Source organism: Nyctereutes procyonoides, unplaced genomic scaffold (genome assembly GCF_905146905.1).
Source record: "Nyctereutes procyonoides isolate TBG_1078 unplaced genomic scaffold, NYPRO_anot_genome, whole genome shotgun sequence".
NCBI lineage: Eukaryota > Metazoa > Chordata > Mammalia > Carnivora > Canidae > Nyctereutes > Nyctereutes procyonoides.
In genome coordinates this window covers 27,717,165-27,742,069 of record NW_026575133.1, presented here as the reverse complement: position 1 = coordinate 27,742,069, position 24,905 = coordinate 27,717,165, and the positions used below count along the sequence as shown (strand labels likewise).

The 24,905-nt window shown below is 49.1% G+C and overlaps 1 protein-coding gene across 1 annotated transcript in view; it reads left to right on the top strand.

Moving 5' to 3' along the window:
- Positions 1-24,905, top strand: part of ADAM12 (ADAM metallopeptidase domain 12) — a 340,119-nt gene that overhangs the window by 237,527 nt on the left and 77,687 nt on the right. The window contains exons 6-8 of the mRNA XM_055300220.1: positions 12,090-12,276; positions 19,126-19,191; positions 20,457-20,528. Of these exons, the coding sequence (XP_055156195.1) occupies positions 12,090-12,276; positions 19,126-19,191; positions 20,457-20,528 (325 nt within the window). The remainder of the gene's footprint in view (positions 1-12,089; positions 12,277-19,125; positions 19,192-20,456; positions 20,529-24,905) is intronic.

Below are 24,905 nucleotides of genomic sequence, written 5' to 3'. Positions count from 1 at the left end.
TACACACAGAAGAGGAAAATCCACACTTCACTGTCATGCTTCCCTGGAGCCTGAAAGATGGACCTGTTTGTTCAAAGGCCATTTATTGAAGGCTAAATATTTCTAGCCTTCAAGTTAACATAAAGGTCAATGTGTGCAATTAGCAACAGAAAAGCTAATTTGAATTGGCAAAAAAGAACCAAATAGAACTTGGAGGTAGATTCATGCTTCTTAAAAGGTCAGGGTGGCTTCAGGCATGGCTGGATCCAGGGTCTAACTAATGCTATCAGAGTCCATTCTCTCTTCACTCTAGTCTCTGCTTTCTTCTCGGCTGGTTTTATTTTCACAAATGGCTTATTTTTGTGCTGACAGAGGGACTGCAGCCAGCCCCAGGCTTACGTTCTAAGGGGGCAAGTAGAAAAATGAGGTGCCCCTCTTTCAAGTTCAGCAGAGTTCCCCAGAACATAACTGATTGGCCCCAACTGGGTCATAGGCCCATTCCTGAAACACTCACAGTGGCCAGTGGTGAGTATGATGCTTTGGCTTTCACTCCCTGGGCCAGGCTAGGGGTGAACCACATCCAACCCCAAGGTTGGGAGGTTGGGAAGGTGCGTACACCAAGGAAAACCAGTGAGCTTTTGCCAGGAAAAGGACAAATGAGGGCCAGGCCAGTAAGAAACAAACAGGCCTCCTCCAACCGTAGCTTCCACACATCTATGAAGTAGTTTTAGTCCATCAGAACCGACAACAGGCATTAATAGAGGCATCAGGATTGGCCTGGTAATTCTCAGGTGATTTTCATAGGTGTATCAAACTCTTGATGGGCAAAGAGAAAAAGGGGTACCTCCAAGGTATCCCTAAAAGCTCCCTTTTATAATAAATAAAACCGTTGACCAACCAGTGACATTAATTAATTAGTTTTAAAAAATGAAGAGGAAGGGGGCACCTGGGTGGCTCAGTCTATTAAGCGTCTGACTCCTGGTTTTGGCTCAGGTCATGATCCTGGGGTTGTGGGATCGAGCCCTGCAATGGGTTCCAAGCTCAGCATGGGGTCGGCTTGAGATTCTCTCTCCCTCTGCCACTCCTGCTCATGCTCGCTTTCTCTCTCTCTCCCTCTCTCTTCCCCTCTCTCTCTAAAATGAAAAAAATAAGTCTCTAAAAAATAAATTTTAAAAATTAAAAACAAAGAGGAACAATTGGATGGACTATTCCCAGAGTAACATTCAAATAGGATAAATCTGCCTTCTGTGCTCGGCCACACCCCACAGTCACAACCCCCACCCTTCTTCCCAGGGCTGCCCGCCAAAGGTGCAGGTAACTGGGCTCCCACACGGAGAGGTCAACCGCTGTGCCCAGACGGAGCAGCCTCTGCTTCTCAGCCTTCGCCCCTCGTCTCCCACACCTGGACGGTGTTCCCTCCAGGGTACTTGGCACAGACCCTAATCTGGCAAAGAGGAGGACTATGAAATTCTTTGTGGCTGGGGTTTCAGGAAGAGTCAGGAGAGTGGGTGCTGCGCCGTCTGGTGTTGACCACCAGAGAACGTGGACCTCCTAACTCCTCGTGCCGTTGCTGCCGAAGCAGCAGACCGTGCATCAACAGAGACATTCTGGAGTTACGGAGTCAACCTTGTGATCTCCCAAGTAGAGACCCGGCCCAGAGAGAAGAAGCTCTGCTGGATCCACCCCCAGAAGAAGAATCGATTGAGACTTGAGATAAAGGGGGGAGGCAGCCAGCGTGGCACCAGCCCGGTAGATCTAGAGAAAGAATAATAGGCATTAAAAATGATGTTCACCCTGGTGTGACCCCAAAACACATTCAGATCGAGGAATGTAGGGGGAAAACTCCAATGTCCTAGGGGACACATTAATTAGAGCTCAGCAGATTACGGCGCTGCAGAGAAAAAGCAGAGAGGGAATGTCCTCGCTGCCTCAGGAAGGCCGGATCAAAGACGGGCAGGAGGAAAAAACTCGGTGCTGGAAGAGAGAAGAGAGGAGGGAAGCAAACAAGTCAGCCTTCTTCATTTGAAGCTTGGGGTGCGGTGGGCGGAGGGCAGGGGGATAGATAAGGAGCGAGGAGATAGGAAGATCCCAGCAGAAAGCAGGATTAAAGAGGGAACAGCTCTCTAGTAGGGAGGATGGAGCACAACGTGGAAAATAGGTCATAAAAATGAGCGCAGCCCTGCAGCCTGTTCCCACTCGGAAAGGATCCAAGTCAAAGGCAAAGTTACTTTTCGGCTCTAGTATGTCTCCCCAAAATGCCCAGTCCTCGTTAGCGCGGTTCCGGCGCAGAGATGCACGATTCTCCTTTGACATCCTGGTTCCTCAGTTGCTCTCTTCGTCCTGGGCCTCACCCCCCCACACACCCTGGGTCAGGTGAGGTCCTGACCACAGCAGCCCCGTGAGCATCAGGGACCCAGCCGCCACGGTGCTGGGGACAGAGGCCTGCTCCTGCCCTAGAGCGCCAACCTGCTGTGTTCTGTCGTCGGGCAGACATCCAGCCCTGGCTCACTCCTGCTGGAGCGTCAGAGCACCGCGTCCCCGTGTCCTGATCCTGTTTGCTGGTGCCACCTTCCCATCCCCGTCCAGCTCTCTGGCTGGAGCATGAGCTCCTCGAGGCAAACCACTGTCTCTCACCATTTCTTCTCGTTCTCTTGCTGCATCCTCTCAGCTCCTCCTCGTGTCGGGCACGAGGTGGCTCCTGCCCCGTCCCGGGGGCTCCTGCCACCTGCAGGGACGGTGGTTGAAATGAGGCTTAATTTCTGAAGGAGCCGCCTGTGGCTTAACAGACTTAAGCCCACCGTCTACTTAATAGTAGATGAGGAAACCGGTATCTAGAGTCGTAAACTAGTGTGGGTTATGATAATAACTTTACTTTTAAGTGGGGTTGAAGCCACTTGAGCACAAAGGGCACATGTCCTCACACTGACGCACTCATGCCCCTACTTATGTTCTCGCACACCTGCACGCTGAGACCGTTGTACCTGAGCGCTTGCGCACTCGCACTTATGTGCTTACATGCACATGCTAACACACTCGGAGATGCACGTACACATGCACACACACGTGCATCCCTTGGGGGTGGTGACGACACTCAGGGATGCCAGACTTTCTTCTTCATCATCATTACAATTCCTGCTGTCATGAGGGTAGAGGCGGTGTTATTGCCGCCACCGTGCAGAGCAGCTAACTGAGGCCATCAAGGGCCTCGTCTTGATGCTGCAGCCGGGAGCTACAGATTCCCACACCAAGTGACACTGTACCCCCGGTCTGAGGCGCAGCATCCATCTCGAGAGAGAAGCATCTCCCGCATTTACGCAGCCCTGCTTGTCCTCATGTGATACTCATCCAGGCCATGGGCAGGCACGGCTCTACCGGGAGGAAGCCCCCTCCGATTCCAGCCGCTCTGTTTGCTAGCTGTTTCCAGAACATGCCTCATGTATCTCACCATCCCTGTCCCTGTTGTCCCTCTGCCTGGGACATGCTTCTCTCCCACCTCCCATTTGGTTTTAGAAGTTTCACCAAGGGCCCAAGTCATAGGATGCTTCCCACATGAGGCCCCATCCCGCCTCCCAAATATTCCTCAGCAGGCAGGCCAAGCCTACCTCGCCTGCATTATCATAGCCCTTCCTGCCACCGAGCAGGTGATTTATACATATCTGTTCACACCCCTGTGTTAAGGCACCCATCCATCCTCGCTCCGTTTCTAGTTGACCGGCATACCCTGCCGTACGTTCGCACACCTTGCTGTAAGGACCTTCAGGACGGGGGACATTTCTGACATTGCTTCTAGCCCCTGGAGCTCTTAGCACTGCCCTTCGATGTGGGAGACGGCACAAAACGCTTTCGAAAATTCAGTTACATAAAAATATTCAGATGCGAGTCTATTTGCTACCCCACTAAGTACGTACATCATTGTGTTCCTTTAAACTGTATAATATAAAGCTTGCTGCACTCAGTTTTATGTAATGAAATCAAATACAGCACAGAAGGCAGGAATACTTCTTGCCCCATGCTATTGAAAAATAGTCAACAACTTATTTTTCAAAGGGTAGAATTAACCACTGTTATGGTCCATGGAATCAGAAATAACCATTATGATGAAAGTAATCATTTGCAATTGAAAGCAGAAACAGCCATTGTTAAAAAAAAAGTTCTGCTTTTATACAGTATTCACTATTTTATTGTTTACAGTTTAGCAGATAAGTTGAATTGACCCATTTGAAAAAAAATCCACCCAAAATCTCAGCTGACAAAGTAAGAGGAGAAAGGAATCTTAGGAGGAAGAGCAGATGGAGGGAGCAAGGCAGGCTGGAAGATGAGCCACAGCAGTCCCACGGGCCCATGCATCTGATGCCAGGCCCTCAGTGCCTCCCTGGCACCTCACAGCTTGGCTCCAGGTCACTCACCTGGTCGGATGTGGATTCTTATCAGCTCTCACATCATAACCTAAATGGCCTGCCACCAAGTGGCCCGAGGGGCCGGGAAGTCAGGCACACAGGATGACCTTGCACTCACTTCCCTGTCTGCTAGACGGTGAGTTCCAGGCTGGCAGGGTTCCGAGCTCAACCTAGAGCCTGGATGGTTACAGGGGTACACTCAACCTCGGTGGACTAAACAAGCTCTCCCCAAGCCATCAAGTAAGTGGTCAGTGACAATCTTGGCAATCTCAGTTTTTTTTTTTTCAATTTATTCATTTATTTCAGAGAGAGAGAGAGTGCGCAGGGGGAGGAGCAGAGGGAGAGGGACAGGTGGACTCTGTGCTGAATGCAGAGTCAGATATGGGGCTGCATCTCACGATCCTGAGATCCTGACCCGAGCTGAAGTCAAGTCTGATGCTTCACCGACGGAGCCACCCAGGCACTCTTTGACCAGTCCAAATTTTTAAAAATTCTCTAATGCATAGTGGGTCATATTAAGGAAGAAATTAGCATGGAGAGGGGGTAAAGTCAGTTTGACCTCGAGCTCTGCCCTGTGACCCTCTGCCCCCTCCCTTTCAGGGGCTGGTCTACACTGCCCGGCCTCTAGCCCTCTGGCCATACCTGCCACCCTGGCCGGGGCTTCCTTGTCCTGGCCTCCTCCTCCCAAGGAAAGGGTCCTTCAGTGGCCCCGGGGGAATGCCTGTGGGGGCCCTGCTGGGATCAGAGCTCATCTGCACCCTCTGTTGGGCTGCACTGTTGTCCATCCCGAAGGTCACCCAAGGTCAAGTGTCTGCTCTCCCCACCTCCACTCTCCCTCGAAGCTCCAATGTCCGCATCCAAACCCCTCAGTCCCCAAAGGGGCTCCCCTCCTACGTCTTTTCCACTGATGGTCTAGCCCACCTCTGACTCCTAAAGCTTGGCCCCTGGTGACCTTTGAGGACCCCTCTCGCACTCCCCGCCCCTGCAGGCTGCCACGCAGGTTGTCTCTTTTTCACATTCCCTCATCGCCACCCTAGCTCAACCCTTGCTCTAAGATTTTTTAATCCTCCCACCCATGCTTCCTCCTTCTTCCCTCCTTCCCTCCCTTCCCTTCACAGCCATCTAGCACATTCCAGAAGGTCATGTTTCAAAAACACTGCTTGATCGTAACGTAAGTCCTGCCACCCCTCTGCACACAGAACCACATGCTCCCTGTGGCCTGCAAGCCAGAGAGCCTCTCGTTCCCTCACGCGCTCCTGCCAGGCTTCCCGCGGCTGCCTGCTGACCGCCTGCTCACGTACTGATTGGCCAAGGGCCATGCGGGGTCCCCGTGCCCGGCCAGGAAGACCACAGCAGACAGGAGGATGCTCCCGGGTGTGTAATGCAGCCATACGCTGTGTCAGTAGTGCATAGTAGGTGCTGTGAAGTGGGCACCCATGAAACCGCAAGGGGAACCCCGAAGGGGCCTGAGTGCGGGGCAGACCTGGGGGGTGGCCGAGCTGGCCCTTGGAGACTGTGCATCAGCCCTGAAGGTTGTTCCAGCCGGGGGCTGTGGTGGGAACACCGAGGAACAGAACGTGGCTGTGGCCTTAACGCGGCTTGCATCCCCAAAGGCCGGGGGTGGCCACCAACGGTTACACTAAGGGAGCCCGTGGGCCTGTAGAGGCTCCTGGGATGGGGGCAGGGGCAGCTGGAGGACAGAGGGGACCCCAAGAGCAGCATCCTGGCGGCCTGCATGAAGGCTGTGGAGCGGTGGGTGCTGAGGCCGCTGGGCAGCCAAGGCCAAAGCCAAGGTGAAAGATGGGGCCAGAGAAGGAAGCCGGAATCCTGCGCCCCACCTTCCTTCCATGGCCCCCGCTGTCCACGTCCCTGCACCCTCATGTGCGCACCCTGACCTTCCTCTCTCCTCCGCTCCTGCTCCTTCAAGGCCACTCACCTGGCCTTCGTGCTCCCTACCCTCTAGGTCCTCCCCACCCTCCAGGTCCTCCCCACCCTCCGGGTCCTCCCCACCCTCCGGGTCCTCTCCTCAGGGCCCCTGTTTCATGTGGCCCATGTGTGACCCTCCCTTGGTCAGCATGGGGCCGACCACCCAGCCGGTGGGCGGTGTTTGCATTGGGAATCCGGCTGTGTCCTCCCCAGGGTGAGTCCTCGGTGGCCAAGGAGACAGGGCCAGCCACCCAGTGTGGCCGAGGACGAGGGACCAGCTGGGGGGCCAGGTCCACCCGGGGCTCGCCAGCTGCGCTGCTGACCAGGTGGCTGTGAGATTCCTGGGGCCACCAGAACAAGCCACCAAAAGTGGGGGCTGAGAGTGACAGAAAGGTATCCTCTCGCAGTTCTGGAGGCCAGGAGGCTGAAGTCAGGAGGCTGCAGCCTGGGAGGGAGGATGCCCCCATGCCTCTCTCCTGATTTCCTGGCAGCTCCTGGCAACCCCCGGCACGCCCCAACTTGTCGCCACACGGCTGGTTTCTGCCCCCACCTTCATGGGGACTCCCCGCTGTGTCTCTGTCTTCTTTTTCTCTAAGGGCCCGTGTCATTGAATTTAGGGCCCACCGTCAATCCAGGATGAGCTCATCTTGAGATCCTTAAAATCCCACCTGCAAAGACCCTTTTCCTGAGGGTGCCGTTCACAGGTACCAGGCTTGAGACTCAGACATACCCTTCAGTGCAACAGCATTCAACCCACTACGGCGACCTTGGGCCCTTAGGATTGCCTTCCTATTAGTGAAACGGGCTCATGATGCCTGCTCTCAAAAGGATCACTCTAAATATTAGAGAAAATAGAGGATTCAGAAGCAGGGCTCATGGGCTAGGAGAGTATGAGGAGTGTCTGATAATGGGGACAGAGTTTTTCGAGGGGTGATGAAAATGTTCTAGCATCAGTGGTGATGTTTGCACACCTCATCGGATGCACTAAAAATCATGGAATTGCATGCTTTAAGAGTGATCTTAGTGGCATGTTGAGACATTTCTGGATAAACTGCTATTTTTATAAAGGAGCCTGGCTCGGGGCGGGGGGGGGGGGCGGACAGCGTTTTCATAAATCCTAGCCTCTATTATTACTATTGATGTGCCAGTCACAACCAATATTAAAATCTTTTGCAACAGTTTAACATTTTACCTCTTTGGTCATGCCTCCCAAACCCAGATATGAATTACGTTTGAAACGGGGACCATGGGTGAGATGTGGTCGTGTGCTCTGCTGGAGTCAGCCCAGGGCTTTGCACGTAGTAGGGGACGATGCAAATTTGTCTTGATTGCACATGAGTAGTTCCCATGGAAATTACTTGTTGAGGGATCCCTGGGTGGCGCAGCGGTTTGGCGCCTGCCTTTGGCCCAGGGCGCGATCCTGGAGACCCAGGATCGAATCCCACATTGGGCTCCCGGTGCATGGAGCCTGCTTCTCCCTCTGCCTATGTCTCTGCGCCCCCTCCCCCGCTCTCTCTCCCTGTGACTATCATAAATAAATAAAAATTTAAAAAAAAAAAAAGAAATTACTTGTTGAAAGTAAGCCCTGCCGTGCCTGCGTGCTCACTAGTATCACCGTGATCGCCGTATCCAGCGTATGCGAGGTGGGATATTACTTTTACCCATGGGCTCCCCCAGGAAAGAGCTGGAATTAAATTTCATGCCAACTGCATTTCTAACTTATGATTGGCAGCGTGATATTGGGACCAAAAGTCTTTTTTTCCAAGAAAATTCAATTAGTAATTGAACATGGAGCTAATCCAGATAATTCATATATTCTAATCATTACCTTATTACAGGTAGGCAAAAATCCGTGCGCCACTCTCCTCGCCTGGGAGTAGTAAGAAAAATCGTAATAAGAACAACAACATTAAGCCCTGTTATTGCCTGATGCACCATTGCTTTGGAGATTAAAAACTGAATTTTGAGAAAAACAAAAACTTATCTCGAGGAAATATAGGCCTCCAGAGTTTCCACTTTGAAAGCTAACAAAGTCAATTTAAAATTTTAATAGATTCCTCTTCGTTTATATTGAAGGGAAAAAAAACAACAACAGGATTTTAAAATTTAAAGTAAGGCTGCCGATTTTCAAAGCAGCTCTGTTTCTCTGCCTTCTTTCTTCTCCAACATGATCATCCTCTCAACACAGCACTAGAGGGAGGCAGGAGGGTGGGAGGGTTGAGAGGTTCAGGGCTTGGGCACCCAGGTCCCAGCTCTGCCCCAGGCCGTCCACTTGCCCTTGACAGTGGGGATAACAGCCAAGGCTACCACCATGCGCAGATCCATTGCAAGAGGAATGCCAGGGGCAGAGCACCATCGGGGTGGCCCTCATCACCCCCAACCACCCCTTCCTCTTCTCCCTGCATTCACTACTCTCAGCTCACTGCCCACCAGGATGGCCAGTTCGTTATCCTCTGGATCCTCCCCCTAATCTCCCCCTAGAGAAGGTACCCGAGGTCTTCATTTTCCTGCCCCGCTCTGGCAAGGAGGAAGAACTCCAACTTCAAAGTCTGCTGGATTTAAATTCCATACTCCGAGGTACTTCCAACTCCAAGTTTGCAACTAAATATCTTTGACATTCAGCTTAAATTACACTCTGCTTATCTAGCTTGGGGCCATCGAGGGCTGTGAGAACATCAAAATTTTACATCTCAGAATCCTTGAATTTTGTGTCCACTGTTGTTTCCAGCAATCTCTAAGGCTAAATGATTAATTATACCCAAGACAGTCCAAAGCAATTATTTAATTAAGCTGTATTCCAGGCTGCCAATTGTTTAGAGCAAAGGGAAAGCCTTCACCCCAGTTTCTCAACATCTGGCCTTTGGATGACTTAAAAGATAAAAGGAGATATGAGAACATTTTTATGATTAAGTAACAATTTCTAAAAATTTTCCATTAAGTAGAAAAACTTTTTCAGTAATTTGTTTCTCATGATTAGAACTTGGTGACATGTTTTACTGTGAGCGTTCAGCTTACTTAAATCTAACACAAAATAGAAAACGTTGCGGTATCAAACGAAATGTTGGTATCATCTTTGTTTTAGGGCAGGAAAGTCAGGTTTTTAGCAAATTCGTATTTTCCCTTTAAGTGTGTTTGTTTTCTGCATTTCCTGGGCCTATTTTTTTTTAAGTACCCTTTCTTACTTTAGGTGATTTAAAATCAACTTTAATAAACAAAAAATCCCCTGTTACCCATTCCAAACTTAGAAATCTAAGTTTTGTTTCATAAAGAATTTTTTTAAGGAGATACAAGCCACCTCAACAGAGCTGATGGCCAAAGTCATGTCTGTGGGGTCTACTGGGGACACACGAAATTATTTGGGGCACAGGCACCCCGGGCATGTTAATTTTCTTTCCCATGGCCTATAGCTTCATTAAATAGGACTGGTGGATAAAAACAAAACAAAAACAAAACAAAAACAAAAAAAAAAAAAACAAAACAACAAAAACAAAAACTGGTAAACCAGTTGGATAAAAAAGCATTGAGTTGTGAATATTGGTTTACCAGTTGTGTTCAAAATAAATGTTTGATTTATTCAAACCTCTTCCTTCCATACTGTTTGAGTGTTGAAATACTGTCATTCTATTAAAATCTGAGAGTGACTAAATACTCACCTATAAATGGGCCACCAACAAGCCTAGGATGGTGCTTGCTTTGGCAGTACATGTGCTAAAATTGGAACCATAAGCATAGCATGAATGAATGACTCAAATAAACAATAACGAATGACATAGGAACATTTTACAAGGTCCCTCTTTTGGAAAAAAGGCTCAGATTTTCTAAAGAAAACTGATGGAGCAACCAGCTTTTTCAACTGCCTCTTAAGGACTAAGCCATACTCAAATCCTTGGGTCGATGCAGTACAAATTATGTGTTGGAACTACTGACCTAAACCTGGAGCCCACAGACCTCATCCATAGTCTTGAAGCTTCTGAAATTATCTGCAGTATATTGTGGATATATGTACATGTGAATTTTTCTGAGGAGAGTATAAAAGGGTTCATGTCCCAAAAGGAGGTTAAGGTTCACTGTGTTAGATGTGTCTGCTTACAGTGTGATGAATCTCACGTGAAAGTGTGATGCATTTCTCTAGTGGAGAGATTGTGGTTAACCTGTAAAGGATGGAAGTCACTGGAAGCTTCCATCATTGCATGGGAAGTCTTAAAGCTGCCAGTTTACTATTACTCAAATTGCCATTCCTCCAAAGAAAATCCTTCTTTAAACATCAAGAAGAGCCTTTTAAATGAAAGTACTGTATTATCCCGCACTGGAAAAGAGAGAAAGAAACATAAACCATCGTGCAGGCCAATGTTCCCTATCACTTGAAGGAAGCTGACACCCTTGGCTAGCGCAGCTCATTTCCGGGAAGCAAAATGCTGCCTCAGCTCCCTCCTGCCCCGGGAGGTCAGACATGCATCGTGGTCTGTGGCCTGATGCCACCTCTGTCTCTGCAAGGTGGAATGTCTAGCAAATGTGTCTTTTTTAAAACAATTTATACTCTTATTTCCAAATCTAAAAATTACTTCAAAGGTTTCTTTCTCTTTTATTGTCATTCCCAGAAGTAGATGTATCATACTGTTGCTCTGTCTCATATCAGGGAGTCACGAATGGCCAGTATGTGGGCAGATGCGTCATCAAAGCACATGGCCTTCCTGAAATTGTCAGTCTTTGGAATGACATGTTAACAGAAGCCTAATCCATGGACCTGCCCTTATTCATAACCATGAGGACATCTTCCATTTAAGTACTCATTTACGGGGGCACCCACCTGGCTCAGTGGTTGAGCATCTGCCTTTAGCTCAGGTCATGATCCGGGGTCCTGGGATCGAGTTCCACATCAGGCTCCCCGCAGGGAACCTGCTTCTCCCTCTACCTGTGTCTCTGCCTCTCTCTGTGTCTCTCATGAATAAATAAATAAAATGCATAAATAAATAAAATCTTTAAAAATAAACAACACTGATTTATGGCCTCCACAGGACATAGCAGCCCTGAGAAAAAAGGTATCATTATCCCATTTTCCAGATAAGGAAACCAAGGTTCAAAAAGGTCAAGGTCACACAGCCAGAACTTACACCCAGACTCCCAGGCTCTGAAGGCCACCCTGCCAGCCTCAGAGCTGGGATGTCTCCTGTAAAGACCAATCTACCTTTAACCAAGTCAGAGCATGGGGCAGGCCTCCGCCTTCAAGAAGGAATATCTAATGCTTTGTGCACTTACATTGCTTCCTTTATTCACACATCCTCCATAAATAAGTGTAAGTTGATACTCAACCTTATATCAGAATCCTTTCAAAAATTTAGGAGACATAGTTGATCGAGCTGAATAATTCACATGCAAGAATTTTCCTTTAAAGAAAAAGATTTCCCTTCTGAATCACATCTGCTAACTCAGAGTTACTTTCTAAGCAGATGAAACATCTCTGCTCTCAGCTCTTTTTCCCAGAAATATATCTTTGGGAAGTGAAAAATTATAAATCAAAATTAAAAAAAAAACATAGAGGCTAAACACAGTCTATTCTTTACCGCAGAATATTTGAAACAAAAAAGTTCCCAGACTTGTTTTCAAAACATTTGCAAGATGAATCCGCACAAACATATGGCACAGAAATGTCCTTCCCAATTAAAACCTGAGAATATAAATAAATTGGCCTTTCTCCTTTCATTTCTTCTCTCATTAAGAACAGGGCCTTAACTGTAAATAAGAGATCACCCTTAAAAAAATTTTTTTTTCTTATTTCTTTTTCAACAGGGGACTTATTACATTTGAAAATAACACCTATATCTTGGAACCGATGAAAAACGAAACCAACAAATATAAGCTCTTCCCAGTGGAGAACCTGAAGGGCACCTGGGGATCCTGTGGATCTCATCACAACACGTCTACACTCGCTGCAGAGGACAGGCTCCAGCCACCCTCCCAGATGTGGGCAAGAAGGGTAGGAGGCAATCAAGATCTTGCTTCTGGGCAGTGGGGGCTCTAGCTAGGGGCACCCAGTGCTAGGACAGCTGGAGAAATTTTGCTGTCTGGATGTTGTGTCTGGGGGTTGGAGTCATCCAGTTTATCTGGAGTGGTTGATACCCTGTGTATGCAGAGCATAACCAAATACAGAAACCCCCATCATTGTTTTAGCAAATGTCGGCCTCAGACTCATTAACCAGTGCTGTGTAAAGTCTGGCTCCGAGGCTGACAAAGTCACCAATCATTATGTCGTCAGTGAGAAGCTCCTGCAGGCCTGGGCCTACACCCAGGGCTGCACCCAACCGTTGCACCCACGGTGATAAACAGGACAAGCGTGAACCCTCACCCACCTTTGGGCAACTCTCCCCCCTCAGGAGGAGAAAGACACTATGGAGGCTTCTTCACTGGCAAGCCTGTTTTACAGTTAGGGTCTTCATTATGATTGGCAGAACCTGCCCAGTGTTTGCCCGCGGGCCCGCGCAGAGGTGAACGGAGCCGTGGCCACGCAGTGCTGCTGGGGGCTGTTGCTTATCCCAGCCCACACTGCCGAGGCCTGTCCTTCCTTCCCGGGACAGTCCAAGCCCTCTGTGCTTTCTGGCCACCTGCTCCTGGCTCTGCTCATCAGTGTTTTCTCCTGCTGCCGCCGGGGTGGGAAGAGTCATCACCGAATGGAGTCTAGACCACAGATCTCCCTCCCTACTAAACAGATAGAAACACAGGGGGTCTCTGGTGCAGAACCATGAACCCTCCACCCCAGATGGCTGCGTGACCCTTTTATATCCAGTGTTCTGTGGGTGCCACGGGCCGTAGCCGAGCACTCTAGAAAAGGAGTAAGGGTAAGCCACATTTGGCTGGGGGCCCTGACGTTCAGTGAGTACCACCAGGGAGGAAATCCTCCACGACATCCTAATTTTCATCTCTGCCTTTCCTGAAATCGGGATTTCATGGCTCTGATGTCAAATGTGCTGACACTGGGTGGTCGGGGGGACACCTTCTTCCAGTTTCCCCTTAAAAGACAGCACATTTTGTCTTCCCTGACTTGGAGCCTTATGCTGCTTCACACTCAGCATTTCATAAATATTATTCCTCTTTGTTCTCTCCTCGTCATTTCTTCCCCCCGAACCCAAACAGTAAACACTATCCCAAATTATTTCTTCTCGTTCATAAAATTTCCCTCACACCGTTGAAAGAGCCCCCCTAACCTTCACTTTCACGTCATTCGTTCTTCCTGTCCTGGTGCCTTCTGCCTGCGTGACCCTCACATCCTCTATTTCTTTGTATGCTCACAAGATTTTCTGCGGCAGGTGCTGGCCACCTCTTCCCCGCCCCCCATCACATGGAAGGGAAAAGACCACTGTCCGGGTCGGTGACCCGCCTTGACTCCAATACTCGGTAGTGGAGGCTGAACCGAACCCCAAGAGGCAGAGCTGGAAAATTAACCCCCCGCACGCACCCGTGGACAGCGGCTCAAGGGTTTTCCTCCCGCTTTCCACCGCCACCAGCACCGCCACCAGCACCCATCTTCGGGTGACGGATTTAAGGGCTGGCGTCACAAAGACTCTTCAAACACTCTCTCCTTGGATTCCAACCTCGGAGAAGAGGCGATTGAGCCCTAGTAGCTTTTCCAGTCACAAACAAGTAGGACGTCCACATCTTGTTTTCAAGGCGCTTTGCTTTGAGCCCTTCGTTGAACACACGTTATCCATGTTGTGAGATTGATGACTGGACAGTTTCAATGACCCTCAACGCGTGCACCGTTTCACGTGGAAGTGCGAGCTTGGTCTCTCCTGGCCAGCCGCAATTTATTTCCTTAACTAAGTCCTGGCCTTCTAGAACTCAGCTCGGAACCCTAACTTCCAGTCACTCTGCCTTGTAGAGAACAGCAGAAGACCCCAAAACCCGAATAACCCCGTTGTTTTGTTGATCATGCACATCGGGGTGGAAATGAATCTCTCCATTTAAAAGGGAAGGCAAAAAAAATAAAAATAAGGGAAGACAGTAGCTCCGTCCTCCACATTTTTCTCTAGAAAACAGTTGTGATTGTTTTCATGGAAGAGAAAACGTGACATAAAGTCCAGCTACCTAATGAAAATGATTCGAAATGTCATTTTCAAGTAAGGGGACTGCTCGGGGGCAGGAATCATGGACCCCGCAGCTTGGGGTGGCGTCTCGGGAGAGCGTGAAAGAGGCACATTCACCTTACGTGCCGCTGACCTGCGTCACTTCCCCCAGCCAATTTCTTACTCAAAACCCCAAACAGAACAAGCCCCCAAATCGATGTGACTGCAGCCAGCTCCTTTTGTTTATGCAACACGGCAAGCGCACTTGCTTCGCGCCCAGCTCCTGCCCCTGCTAAACGCTCACTAGTGGAAAGATGCGCTCGCAGGCTGAGATCCTTCTGCAGATCCCCGCGTTTTTCCCTCCCAGAGCAGCAGGGATAAATTAGCGCTTGGGGTACGCACCGGCCATAATATGGGCTTGGGCTTGAGCTTGAGTTTGTCATTTTTACCAGGCTCTACATTAGATGTTGGCGGAGACCCAAGCTGCCCCTGCCAGGCGCCTGCAGCCACATGGCCTCTCAGCGGGACCTCCCCCCGCGGGGTTGGAGCCGGCCACGGCCGTGTCCCTCCATGTCCATCCCTGAGCCCAGCCAGGGCCACACTAACCCCAGCGCGGGCCTGAGCAAGCTGTAGGCCAAGGCTCGGGCCCCTCTGCCTCGGGACAGAAAATGTCACATAATTCATCCCAGAGGCAGATGTGAATTACCCTCAGATTATCCTTTCCTGGGGGACGCGGTGTCGCTCCCCCCGATCGGTGGGTCGTCGTGAGTCAACTGTAAGAGGCAGCACGGGCCGTCACTCAGCCCGCTGGGCTGCTCAGAGCCGCCTGGATGTGGGCCCGGGCCGCTGCCTTTGGCTTCTAGAAAGCCTCTCCAGGTTGCGTGGGGTCGCGGTGGCGGTAGAAGCAGCAAGAGGCACAGAGAACTGTTGAATATCAGTGTGTCGGGACCCAGAGGACCTCGCTGATCACAGCAGCTGACTGACCTAACCCTGCTCCGACACAACCGGATCCCGTTGGTGGAGAGCCGCGGGTGCCTCTCTGGCCCTGAGACCTGAGCTCTCCGCATCCCTCTCTGTGAGCTTAGGATCCAAGTTCTCCATCTGTGGATTCCTACTGGGACTCAAATCCATTGAAACTGCGGATAAGTAAATAACAGATCTCAGGGTGCCACTGGCCTTGTGGCCTCCACCTCGGTATCTCACGGTTGCCCCTGGTTGCCCCTGAGCCCATTTCCTGAGCCCATTCCCTGAGCCCATTCCCCTGGCTGATTGTCTCTCTTGCCGGCTCCTCCTGCAGCCCACCCATTGGCCAGGCCCCAGGGGCTGTCTCCCACGCGGGTGTGATCGGTGTGCTTCACCCTCTCGAGAATCAGTGTCACCATGGTAGAGAAGACCTGGCACAGCAGGGGACCAGGGCTCAGCTTATAAATATTCATGAAGTGGCCTCAGAGTCCAGGCACAGAGCCTCGTGTGAGCCAACAATGACCCTGTTTTACTCAGAGGAAGATCACACTTTTGATTTATTGAATTTGCTGACCTTGCCACCTACGGAGACATTGGCCCCGGGCTTCATTGTTATTGTTCTTTTGTCGTTGGTTGTATCACACCCAACTGGAATCCATTTGCCGAGCTCCATGGTTACTGTCCCACGTTGTCACCAGCAATCTCCTGGCTTCCACCACTGTCTTCCCGTAACCCATTCTCCCAGCAGCCAGAGTGACATTTTTAAAATCCACATGCCAGGGTCTCCCTGTTGCTCTCAGGTCACTAGATTACCCTTCAGCCTCCTTGCCGTGGTCTTTGCCCCGTCCACAGCTCATCCACGCTCTTCCCTCCTGCTCTAGACCATGTGGCCATCCTGCCTGTTGCCGTGACTCTCCACGGTCTCCCAGCCTCAGAACTTCTGCTGCTGGTATTCCATCTGTCTGAACACCGTTCCCTGCACACACACCGACTTCCCATCCCTCAGCTCACAGCTGCCTTCGTCACACGCCCCCCTCTTTATCCTCCTTGCAGAACGCCATGTGTCCCTACTGTTGCCCCTTCTACAGACTAAGCTTTAGTTTTGCTAGTTTTTGTTGTTGTTACCCTGTCTCCTAACCCCTCCTGGAATGTGAGCCTCATGGGCCCGCGACCTTGGGTTTCTTGTCCAGCCCTACCTACCCAGCACCCGACATAGTGCCCAATACAGAGAGCGACAGTAGATATTTGTGGGGTGAGCAAATGATATACACATAGTCTGGCCCAGAGGAGGGAAGAGATACGATAAGCGTTTATTGAAACCCTAATCTCAGCTTGCTTTTCCGACTTGAGTTGGGTTGGGTTTAGGTCCCCCGTGCCAGAGCTCTTGCTTCACCATGTCGGGGGATATTCTTTCTGTCTCTGGGAACTTGGCTGTGATGACTTCGAGAGGCCCAGGAACTGGTTCCCTCTTGAGCAAGACTCAGAGAACGCCTTGGTCTCCACCTTGGAACAGAGACCGTTGGGCCATTCTCCGAGGCTCATGTGCCTATCTGTTTGGGGAAGGGCTTTTGTTTATAACCCCAAAAATGAAAATTCAATCAAGCAACCAGTTTCAAATGTTGCTCTGCATATCAAAAATTTTAAATATGATTTTTTTTTTAACCGGACAGCCCAGATAGGTCGAAATCATGTGGAGGTAATTTAAGCCTCTCTGTGTGCCGCTGATGGAAGAATGAATGTTCGCGGCCATGAGCCGGCCACTCCCCCATGGCTTTTTATTATTATGTGGTTAGGCTTCTCTCTGAGCTTGCATTTCTCTGAATTCATGAGAAAATTTGGACTTCTCTGAAAACTGCAGAGACAGGAAAATTGTGTTCATGTGTTTGTTTTCATTATCTGGAATTGTGTATTTTCTAAATGATGATCCAAGGCCACTTGGAAAAATCCCCTGGTCATTTATTTCACCCCTTCGTGGTCTGAAAGGTGTAAACGTCTAAACAACCAAGGCCCTTTCTGTGAGTTTTTCAATGGGAGATTAATTAGTTGTTTTTTTTTTCTTTTTTCTGTCCTGCAGCTGTATGTTCCTCTATATGATTAGCTGAATCTGTGATTAATCGGGGAGTCGTGGGGGAAACAGGCTTCTGCTTCTTTCACACCTCAGTAAGGAAAAGGTGCAAGATCTCCACCCCTTCCAAAGGTGTCTCATTTTGGGGCACACCAGCGGGTACCACTGGGGCTAATCTCTCTTCCTTTATGAGTACATAGTTATCACGATGAAACACACCCGTAACACAGTCACCAAGCCTGACATTTTTTTTTTTTTTGCTTGTAACGTTGTCAAAGTATGAGAAATTATACCTTGCCCGGTGTTTGATTTTTCCCTTCTCCATAAGGTTTCCAGATTTCTTGAGGGATCCCTAAATTCATGAATCAGCACAGCTGGGCGGCGAGCAGGAACACTGCTATGATACAAACATTTTTCTTGTAAAAATCTGTTTGGAAGATCCCGGACTGATGGGGATTTGTTTTATAAAAGATGTTTCCCTCTGGATTATGTGACTGGAAAGCTGATTCAAAGCATGCCTTGGTCATCTTTGCTTTTTGTCTGAAAGCGTGGTCGGAGCATGAGAGTCTCAAACGCAAAGCAGCGTCCTTAATGCGGAAAGCAGCCCATCGGCTGCGGGGACCAAACCCACCTCAACCCCCGTTCCCTCCAACCGCATTTTATTGCAGAAACAGAAGGCTTTGTTTTCTGTTTTTAATGTTTGCTTTTTGAGACCACCCTCCATGAATTGCTCTTTTTCTCCTGAAAAATGCCTTTGGGATTCTCCCAGTAATTCATGGAAGAGTGCAAATGTTTTTTTTGAGGAAACTTGATTAAAACGTAGCCCACTTCAGAGGCTGCCTTTATTTCGGAGGGAGTTCTGCGTCTTCTCCATCCCTCCCCTCGATGCACAGTTTCCATATTTTTCTCAACCCTTTCACTCCCTGCAAATCCCCTGCTCCGTGGTATACAGTTCAGTCTTTTTCTTTTTCCTCAACACTGTTTCTTTCTATACTATTTTTTTTGTTGTTGTTCCTTCCTGGTTTTACTCCTAGCACCTCCTCCTCAACCAACTCTGTTCCATTTATCAGCTTGGCTGTTCTGTGTTCTCCAGGCTCTTACATTGTCCTTTGCTTTTAAGTTGTTTTTTCTTTTCTTTTCTTTTCTTTTCTTTTTTTTTTTGACATGATCAGCCACAAGAAATCAGCTGCTGGCAAAGGACTATGTAGTGTTTCCTCCAGAAGGGTTATGCAGTCCCTGCTCAAAATATATTCTCTTTCACTTTTCTCAAATCCCCAAACTAGACCATAAAGGGGGAGGCAACACACATGAGACACTGAGTTCCATCATCCTCTGAGTGACCTTCACATGTGCTACTACATACAGCTCAAAACAAACGGCCGTCACCCGGCTTCTGTTCCAGAGAGTGCCGTGGTTTTGCTTGTTTGTGTGCATGTTTCATTTATATGTAATGGTCTTGATTTGTTCCAATTCCACCATCAGTGATTCAGCAAACAGGCTGGATTCCTCTTTAGAAATTGCCCACATGGAAATGGAAACCAGTCACTCACGTGGAAAAGGTTTTACAGAGGTCACTGGGGTGGGAAGTGAACTTCTAGAGGGAACAGAGGTGGCACCAGTGGTGGCAGTGAGGATAGTCTGATCTTAGGTAAAGTCCTTGGGTCCAGAGATACTGACAGTGTTCTGGAAGCCCCGGAGAGGTGTTAAGGGAAATTAAATCCATCTTTACTCTTGGCAGCGTAAAAGAGAGACCCTCAAGATGACCAAATACGTAGAGCTGGTTATTGTAGCAGACAACCGGGAGGTAAGAACTTTCCAAACTTCTCAGTACAATTGGTTTAAAAAAAAAAATAGGGAGGGACACCTGGGTGGCTCAGGGGTTGAGCATCTGCCTTTGGCTCAGGGGGTGATCTTGGGGTCCTGGGATCAAGTCCCCCATGGGGTTCCCCGCAGGGAGCCTGCTTCTCCCTCTGCCTGCGTCTCTGCCTCTCTCTCTGTGTGTCTCATGAATAAATACATAAAATCTTATTTAAAAAGTAGGGAAAAGAAAATGTTTAGCAAGTTATTACTTGCTTTGATTAACCTCATTTTCGATGAGCCCTTAAAAGCATTGCCAACAACCCATTGAAAAAGTGGTTTTCTGGTCTTATAAAGCATAAAATATTACAAATGTATCTGATACTACAAAATAAAAGCAAGGGCTGCAGTAAAAGCAGAGCTACTCTGCTGAGCTCTCCGAATGCAGTTATTTGGGGGAAATGGCAGACGGCCTTAGGATGTATTCTAAAACATTTGGGAGGAAAATTTGGTTTAAAATTGTCCGATACGTCCCAAACCAAAATGAATTGCAGAATGTAGACTGCAGGGACGCAGCAGAAAACCCCTACCTTCTGAAATCTGCTTTGATGCTACATTAGTCTTTTTTTATTATTATTAGTATCCAATTTGCTGTTTCTAGATGATCTTCTCTGCATTCATTCCTTGCCTCCCACCACTCCATGTTATGAATTAGCCGACTTTTTCTCACGGACTCACTCCATACCTATGAATGAAACAGGCTTGATGGTTTCTCAGAGAACCGTTCCCCTGCAGGAAGGTCAGATTAGAGGGGATGTGGGGAGCTCGTTAACTTTTCTCCCTTCTCCTCTGCGCTGTTTGACTTGTTGCCATGAGCTTCTATAACCTTTACTGTTTAATTTTTAAAAACAAATATAAAGGAAATTTCTGAGGAAGTTAAAATCAAGTTGATGATATGAAGAATGGCTTTGGACTGCCTTCTAGTTGTCTGTTTTCTCTGCCAAAACATGTCACGGCCTCCATCATTTATGAGGCTGGAAAAATAGCAGAAGTTACTGTCTTATGAGCACTTGGCTTGGGCAAATTTCAGGGAGTTTCAGAAAGTCCCCAGATGGGGAAATTACTCGTCAGGATGGGAACTCATTTCACCATAAACCATGGAGGGTCCCGGGTGTTTTGTGAAGCCCAAGACTTCACGTTTCCAGGAGCTGGGAAGAGGAGATTTGATTGATACTTTTGCCATTATTAATGCTGACATTTAAAATTATTAAGTTTCAGAGGCAAGGAAAAGATCTGGAAAAAGTTAAGCAGCGATTAATAGAGATCGCTAATCACGTTGACAAGGTAAGTTCTTTTTGGGGGTAATTAAGTCACTCAAAGCATGTAAATGTTTAGAAATGAGGTGGAGGGAATGCAGCACATCTCGTCTGACTTGGCAGGGAGACCCGGTTCTGCCTCTAGTCCTGGGCTGGAACACGGACTTCCCTTTCCTCTGAGCACACAATTCTTGCTTGGAGCAGCTACAGGAGATGCCAACCCACGCACGCTGTCTGGACTGCGGTGGCCTTGGCCACATCTCCCTCCAGGCTCTCTTCTGGCCAGATTCCCAGTGTGAGGGGGTCTCAGACTCCCCAGTTAGAGCCAGAGCCCCAGCAGGATGCATCTGACCCCCTGGAGAACTCTCAAGGTGGCTTTTTCCCAGGTTGGGTTCTGCCCGCGATCCCCCTGAGCGCAAGCTGTCATTTATAAGTGACACGCGGGCTCCACAGTCCTGAGACGCAGAAATTGGCTTTCCATTTAATCAGCCGTTGTAAGTTGCTCACCAAGAACCAGGAGATTGGGCGCTCACCCTGGGCAAAGATGATCCAGACCGGGAGGAAACCCTAGAAGTCTGGTCTGATCCCAGGGGTATGTGCTCAGCAACACATACCTGTTCACAAGGAGAGGGTGAGCCTGTCTCAGCACCTGCCCTGCAGCGCACCTGCAGAACAGAGCTATCAAGCTGTCTGGGGCTGGCGGCTCTCAGTCTAAAACAGGGCTTCTCTTGGGGATCCCTGGGTGGCTCAGAGGCTTAGCGCCTGCCTTCAGCTCAGAACATGATCCTGGAGTCCCGAGATCGAGTCCCACGTCGGGATCCCTGCATGGAGCCTGTTTCCCCCTCTGCCTGTGTCTCTGCCTCTCTCTCTCACTCTGTGTCTCATGAATAAATAAATAACGTCTTTAAAAATTTTTTTTAATATTAAAAATTTTTCAAAAATTAAAAAAATAAAAAATAAATAAAGCAGGGCTTTTCATACTTGCCCGCACCTTGGAGTTGCCTGGAAGCTTTCAAAGGCATTGATGCCTGGGTATCTTGGCAATTGGGTAATTAAAGAACCATGTACCTCAGGAAAGACCTGATGGATGCTAGGAAGCTTGCCAGCCTGGCTGTGCTTGTGTTTCTGGCCAGAGCTGAACTGCTAAGCACGAATCTGCGGCCACCCAGCACACCCTGAAGACCGTGCTGGGGGTACCCAGGCTCCTCCAGTTGCTCTGTGCCTCCAGGTCGGCTAACTGATGAGCCCTGGACTCTGGCAGGTATTCAGAAGTTGAGCTTTGCCTCTCTCCAAGTGGGAGTGTCTGGACCCCAAAACAGGGGCTGTTCCAGTGGCGACTTCCTCATTTGCAGAGATCTTGGCTCTCCTTGGCCATTCTAAATTAATAACTGCTTGGCTGGCTGGGTTGGCCTGAAGGTTAAGAGGGAGAGGGACATCCCAGGCTCAAAGACCAGAAAGTGATTCCGTACAAAGGTGACATTCTGAAGCGTCCAGGAAATCCTCACGGAAAGCATGTGAGCTGCTCATAGCTGGAGGCTAAGCCTGTACCTAGGAACTCTGAGGTCCTGATGCACCTGCAGGGCCGAGCAGTAGAGGTGTGGGATGCCCCAAGCTTTGCCTCTTTACCCTTTCTCCTCCCGTCTGTCCCACTACTTATCCATTAAGAAGGTCGCACCAGCTGCAGATTCGTCAGCACAGACCCTCTGTGACCTGCTTCGGAAAGGGCTCATCTTCTGTGCATGATGTAATTTCCTCAGGTCTTTCCCTCTCATGGGACGCTTCTCTTCTCCTGAGCTGGTTGCCTAAAGGGTACATGTTCTCATGTCACACCCCACAGAGTCTGCTCTTTCATTCCACCCATTGTTTCAGACCCACTTCTTCCAGAAAGGCTTCCTTGAGCCCTCAGCACAGCACCCTGTGAACTTCCTGTTTGCACCCTTCCCTGGCAGTTCGCTCTGTGGGAGTGAACAGTCACAAGGACTAAGTATCTGCAGACTTGAGCCTCCTGCTGACCCCTGAACATGTGGGGGCCAAGGGCAAGGGCATCCTAATCCTTGTTCTTAGTGCCAATGCCAACCTTGGCATGCAACAAGAGCCAAGCAAATGCTTGCTGTGTCCGTGGGCAAATTGATGCCGCCGCTCTGATTGCACCCAACCACATTCTGGGGTGCATGGGCCAGGCAGGCAGCTGCCAGGCTCCCGGCCAGCTTCTCTCTGGGCCTGGGGTCGCAGTGGGTCATCTTGGAAAGGAGTCTGAGCACTCACACCCTTGGAAGGGTGGCTGTACTACTTCCTGGTTTAAGACCTGGGTGCCAGGGCCAGTCTGTCTGTGTCCTCAAGCCAGCCACCCAGTCATGCCTTGATCCCTTGCCTGATCCCTCCATATCTCAGGGTCCCTGAGTATACAACGGGGATTAATGCTAGTTCTTGGCTCACTGAGCTGATGTGCAGACTACTGGAGCTGCAGCATGGCAAGTCCTCAGCACTGTGCCCAGGACGTAGTAAATGCCCACAGCGTGTTCGCTGTGGTTGTTGTTATCAGCAGCCGGGGAAGAGCGATCCCAATGGGCAGGACAGGGATGGTGTATGATGACTTAGGGGGAGTAGCACACATGACAGTTGCTCAGTGGCACCAATTTGGAGAGGAAGGACCGTGTGTTATATCCTGACATGTGGAGTCTGTTGTAAAGATGTGACCTGAGAGAGCTAATAGACGGAAATTATAACCCGTCATTCTATGAAAAGCTCCTTGGTTGGCAAGCACCAAAGCTAGCTGTGAGCAACAATAACAGTCCTTTACAGACCTTAGTTACCCCTTCCACAGAACCCTTGGCAGAAACCCACACAGGGTCCCCTTCACAGATGACCACCCTGAAGCCCACACAGGGCATCTGGCTCTGAGGTTATGGCTTAGTGAGCTGGCGTGGACGTTGGCTCTGGACCACCTACATTTCTGTCTCCTGACCACCCTTACCTTTGTGCCTCACACTGAGGAAGATGTGATCTGTCAAAAGGCAGCAGTGAGACACAGGCAGTCAGAGTCCCAGAAGAGTCCAGAAATTTCATTCTGCCCAGGAAGCCTGGGCTGGGAGCTTGCAAGTCCATAGCACAGACTAAGCAATTCTTGATTAAAAACAAGCTGTTGGGCAGATTTTTGGTCATAGAATTGTCTCATTAACTTATTAACGTAATGCCCGTAGTTGTTATCTGCTTGAATCCCAGTCAGACCATGGCAGCCAGTTTACGTTCTGTGATGTAGTTCATGTTCCAATCATAGTCTTGTGCTAACCTAATGCTCACCAGATGACTGCGGGGAGATTGGTGGGGGAAGCGATGAGCTTCCTTGGGTCAGATGCTCAAACGTGAGGACTTTATTGCCCTGTAGCTCACCACAGTGGAATGGGGTTCAATCATCAAATGTGGAGCTTCTGTGACTTTTGTTACTCATTGTCCCAGAGGCTTGTAGCATAAATGGGACCTGCTCACATCTGAGCTTGACTCTGGCTGCTACCACCAGCCACATCTTTCTCCTTGGCTACCTGGAGTATCAGAAAATGAGGACTTTCCCATCATGTACCACGTCACACCTCATGGGCATTGGAGGACTTTATAGCCAGCCAGGCGATCCCATGTACTCACCCCCTGGGCCCTGAGCATAGGGCCATCTCCCTGTCATAACCCACATGGGGAGGCAGCAAGGTAGTTGGAGACAATGGGTAGTTCTTCCCTCCGCCCTGACCAGTCATCTTGTCCTGGACAAAACTATCCCTGAGCCATTAGAAGAGTTGCTCTTCCTTCCTCTGCCCCAGGATGATATGCTCGTGGAGAAAGGGCTGTAGGTTGAAGTCAGGAGTATATAAAGACGGGAGACAGAATGGCAATGAGAAGACCTGCTTTGGTGGTGTCACCTGAAGTTTTATTTCGCAAGCCTCCAAAAGAGGAGCTTCCGTTAGAAGATCTTCCCTGTGACACTGCTGCTGGGCTAGCTTCTGGCTGTGAGGAGGATGGTCATTGAAGCTCCAAAAGGAGGGCTCTGTGTATGCCTTTAGTATTCTGAAAGATACCGAAGTGTTCATCTAATTAAAGCCTTCTAGGTTGATTATAAGTGACCGAATGTGATAGTGTCAGCCAAGTCTGAGTCTTTGCTGAAAAATTAATACAGATTCATTTTCAGTAACTCATAGGTAGGACATTTTGCTTAGAAGGAACAAATTATTGTCCTTGGCAGAGTGTCTGAAAGATCCTAATTCCTTCATTGTTTCTCCCGCAATAGTTATTAACTGGCAGTCTTAACTCCTTTAGCGACAGTACACATCTATATGCACATTTTAAATCACCAGCGAACTGTGTGAAATGTGTGCTTCCATACAAAATAAGGTCAGACATCAAAAAGCCTATTAACTTT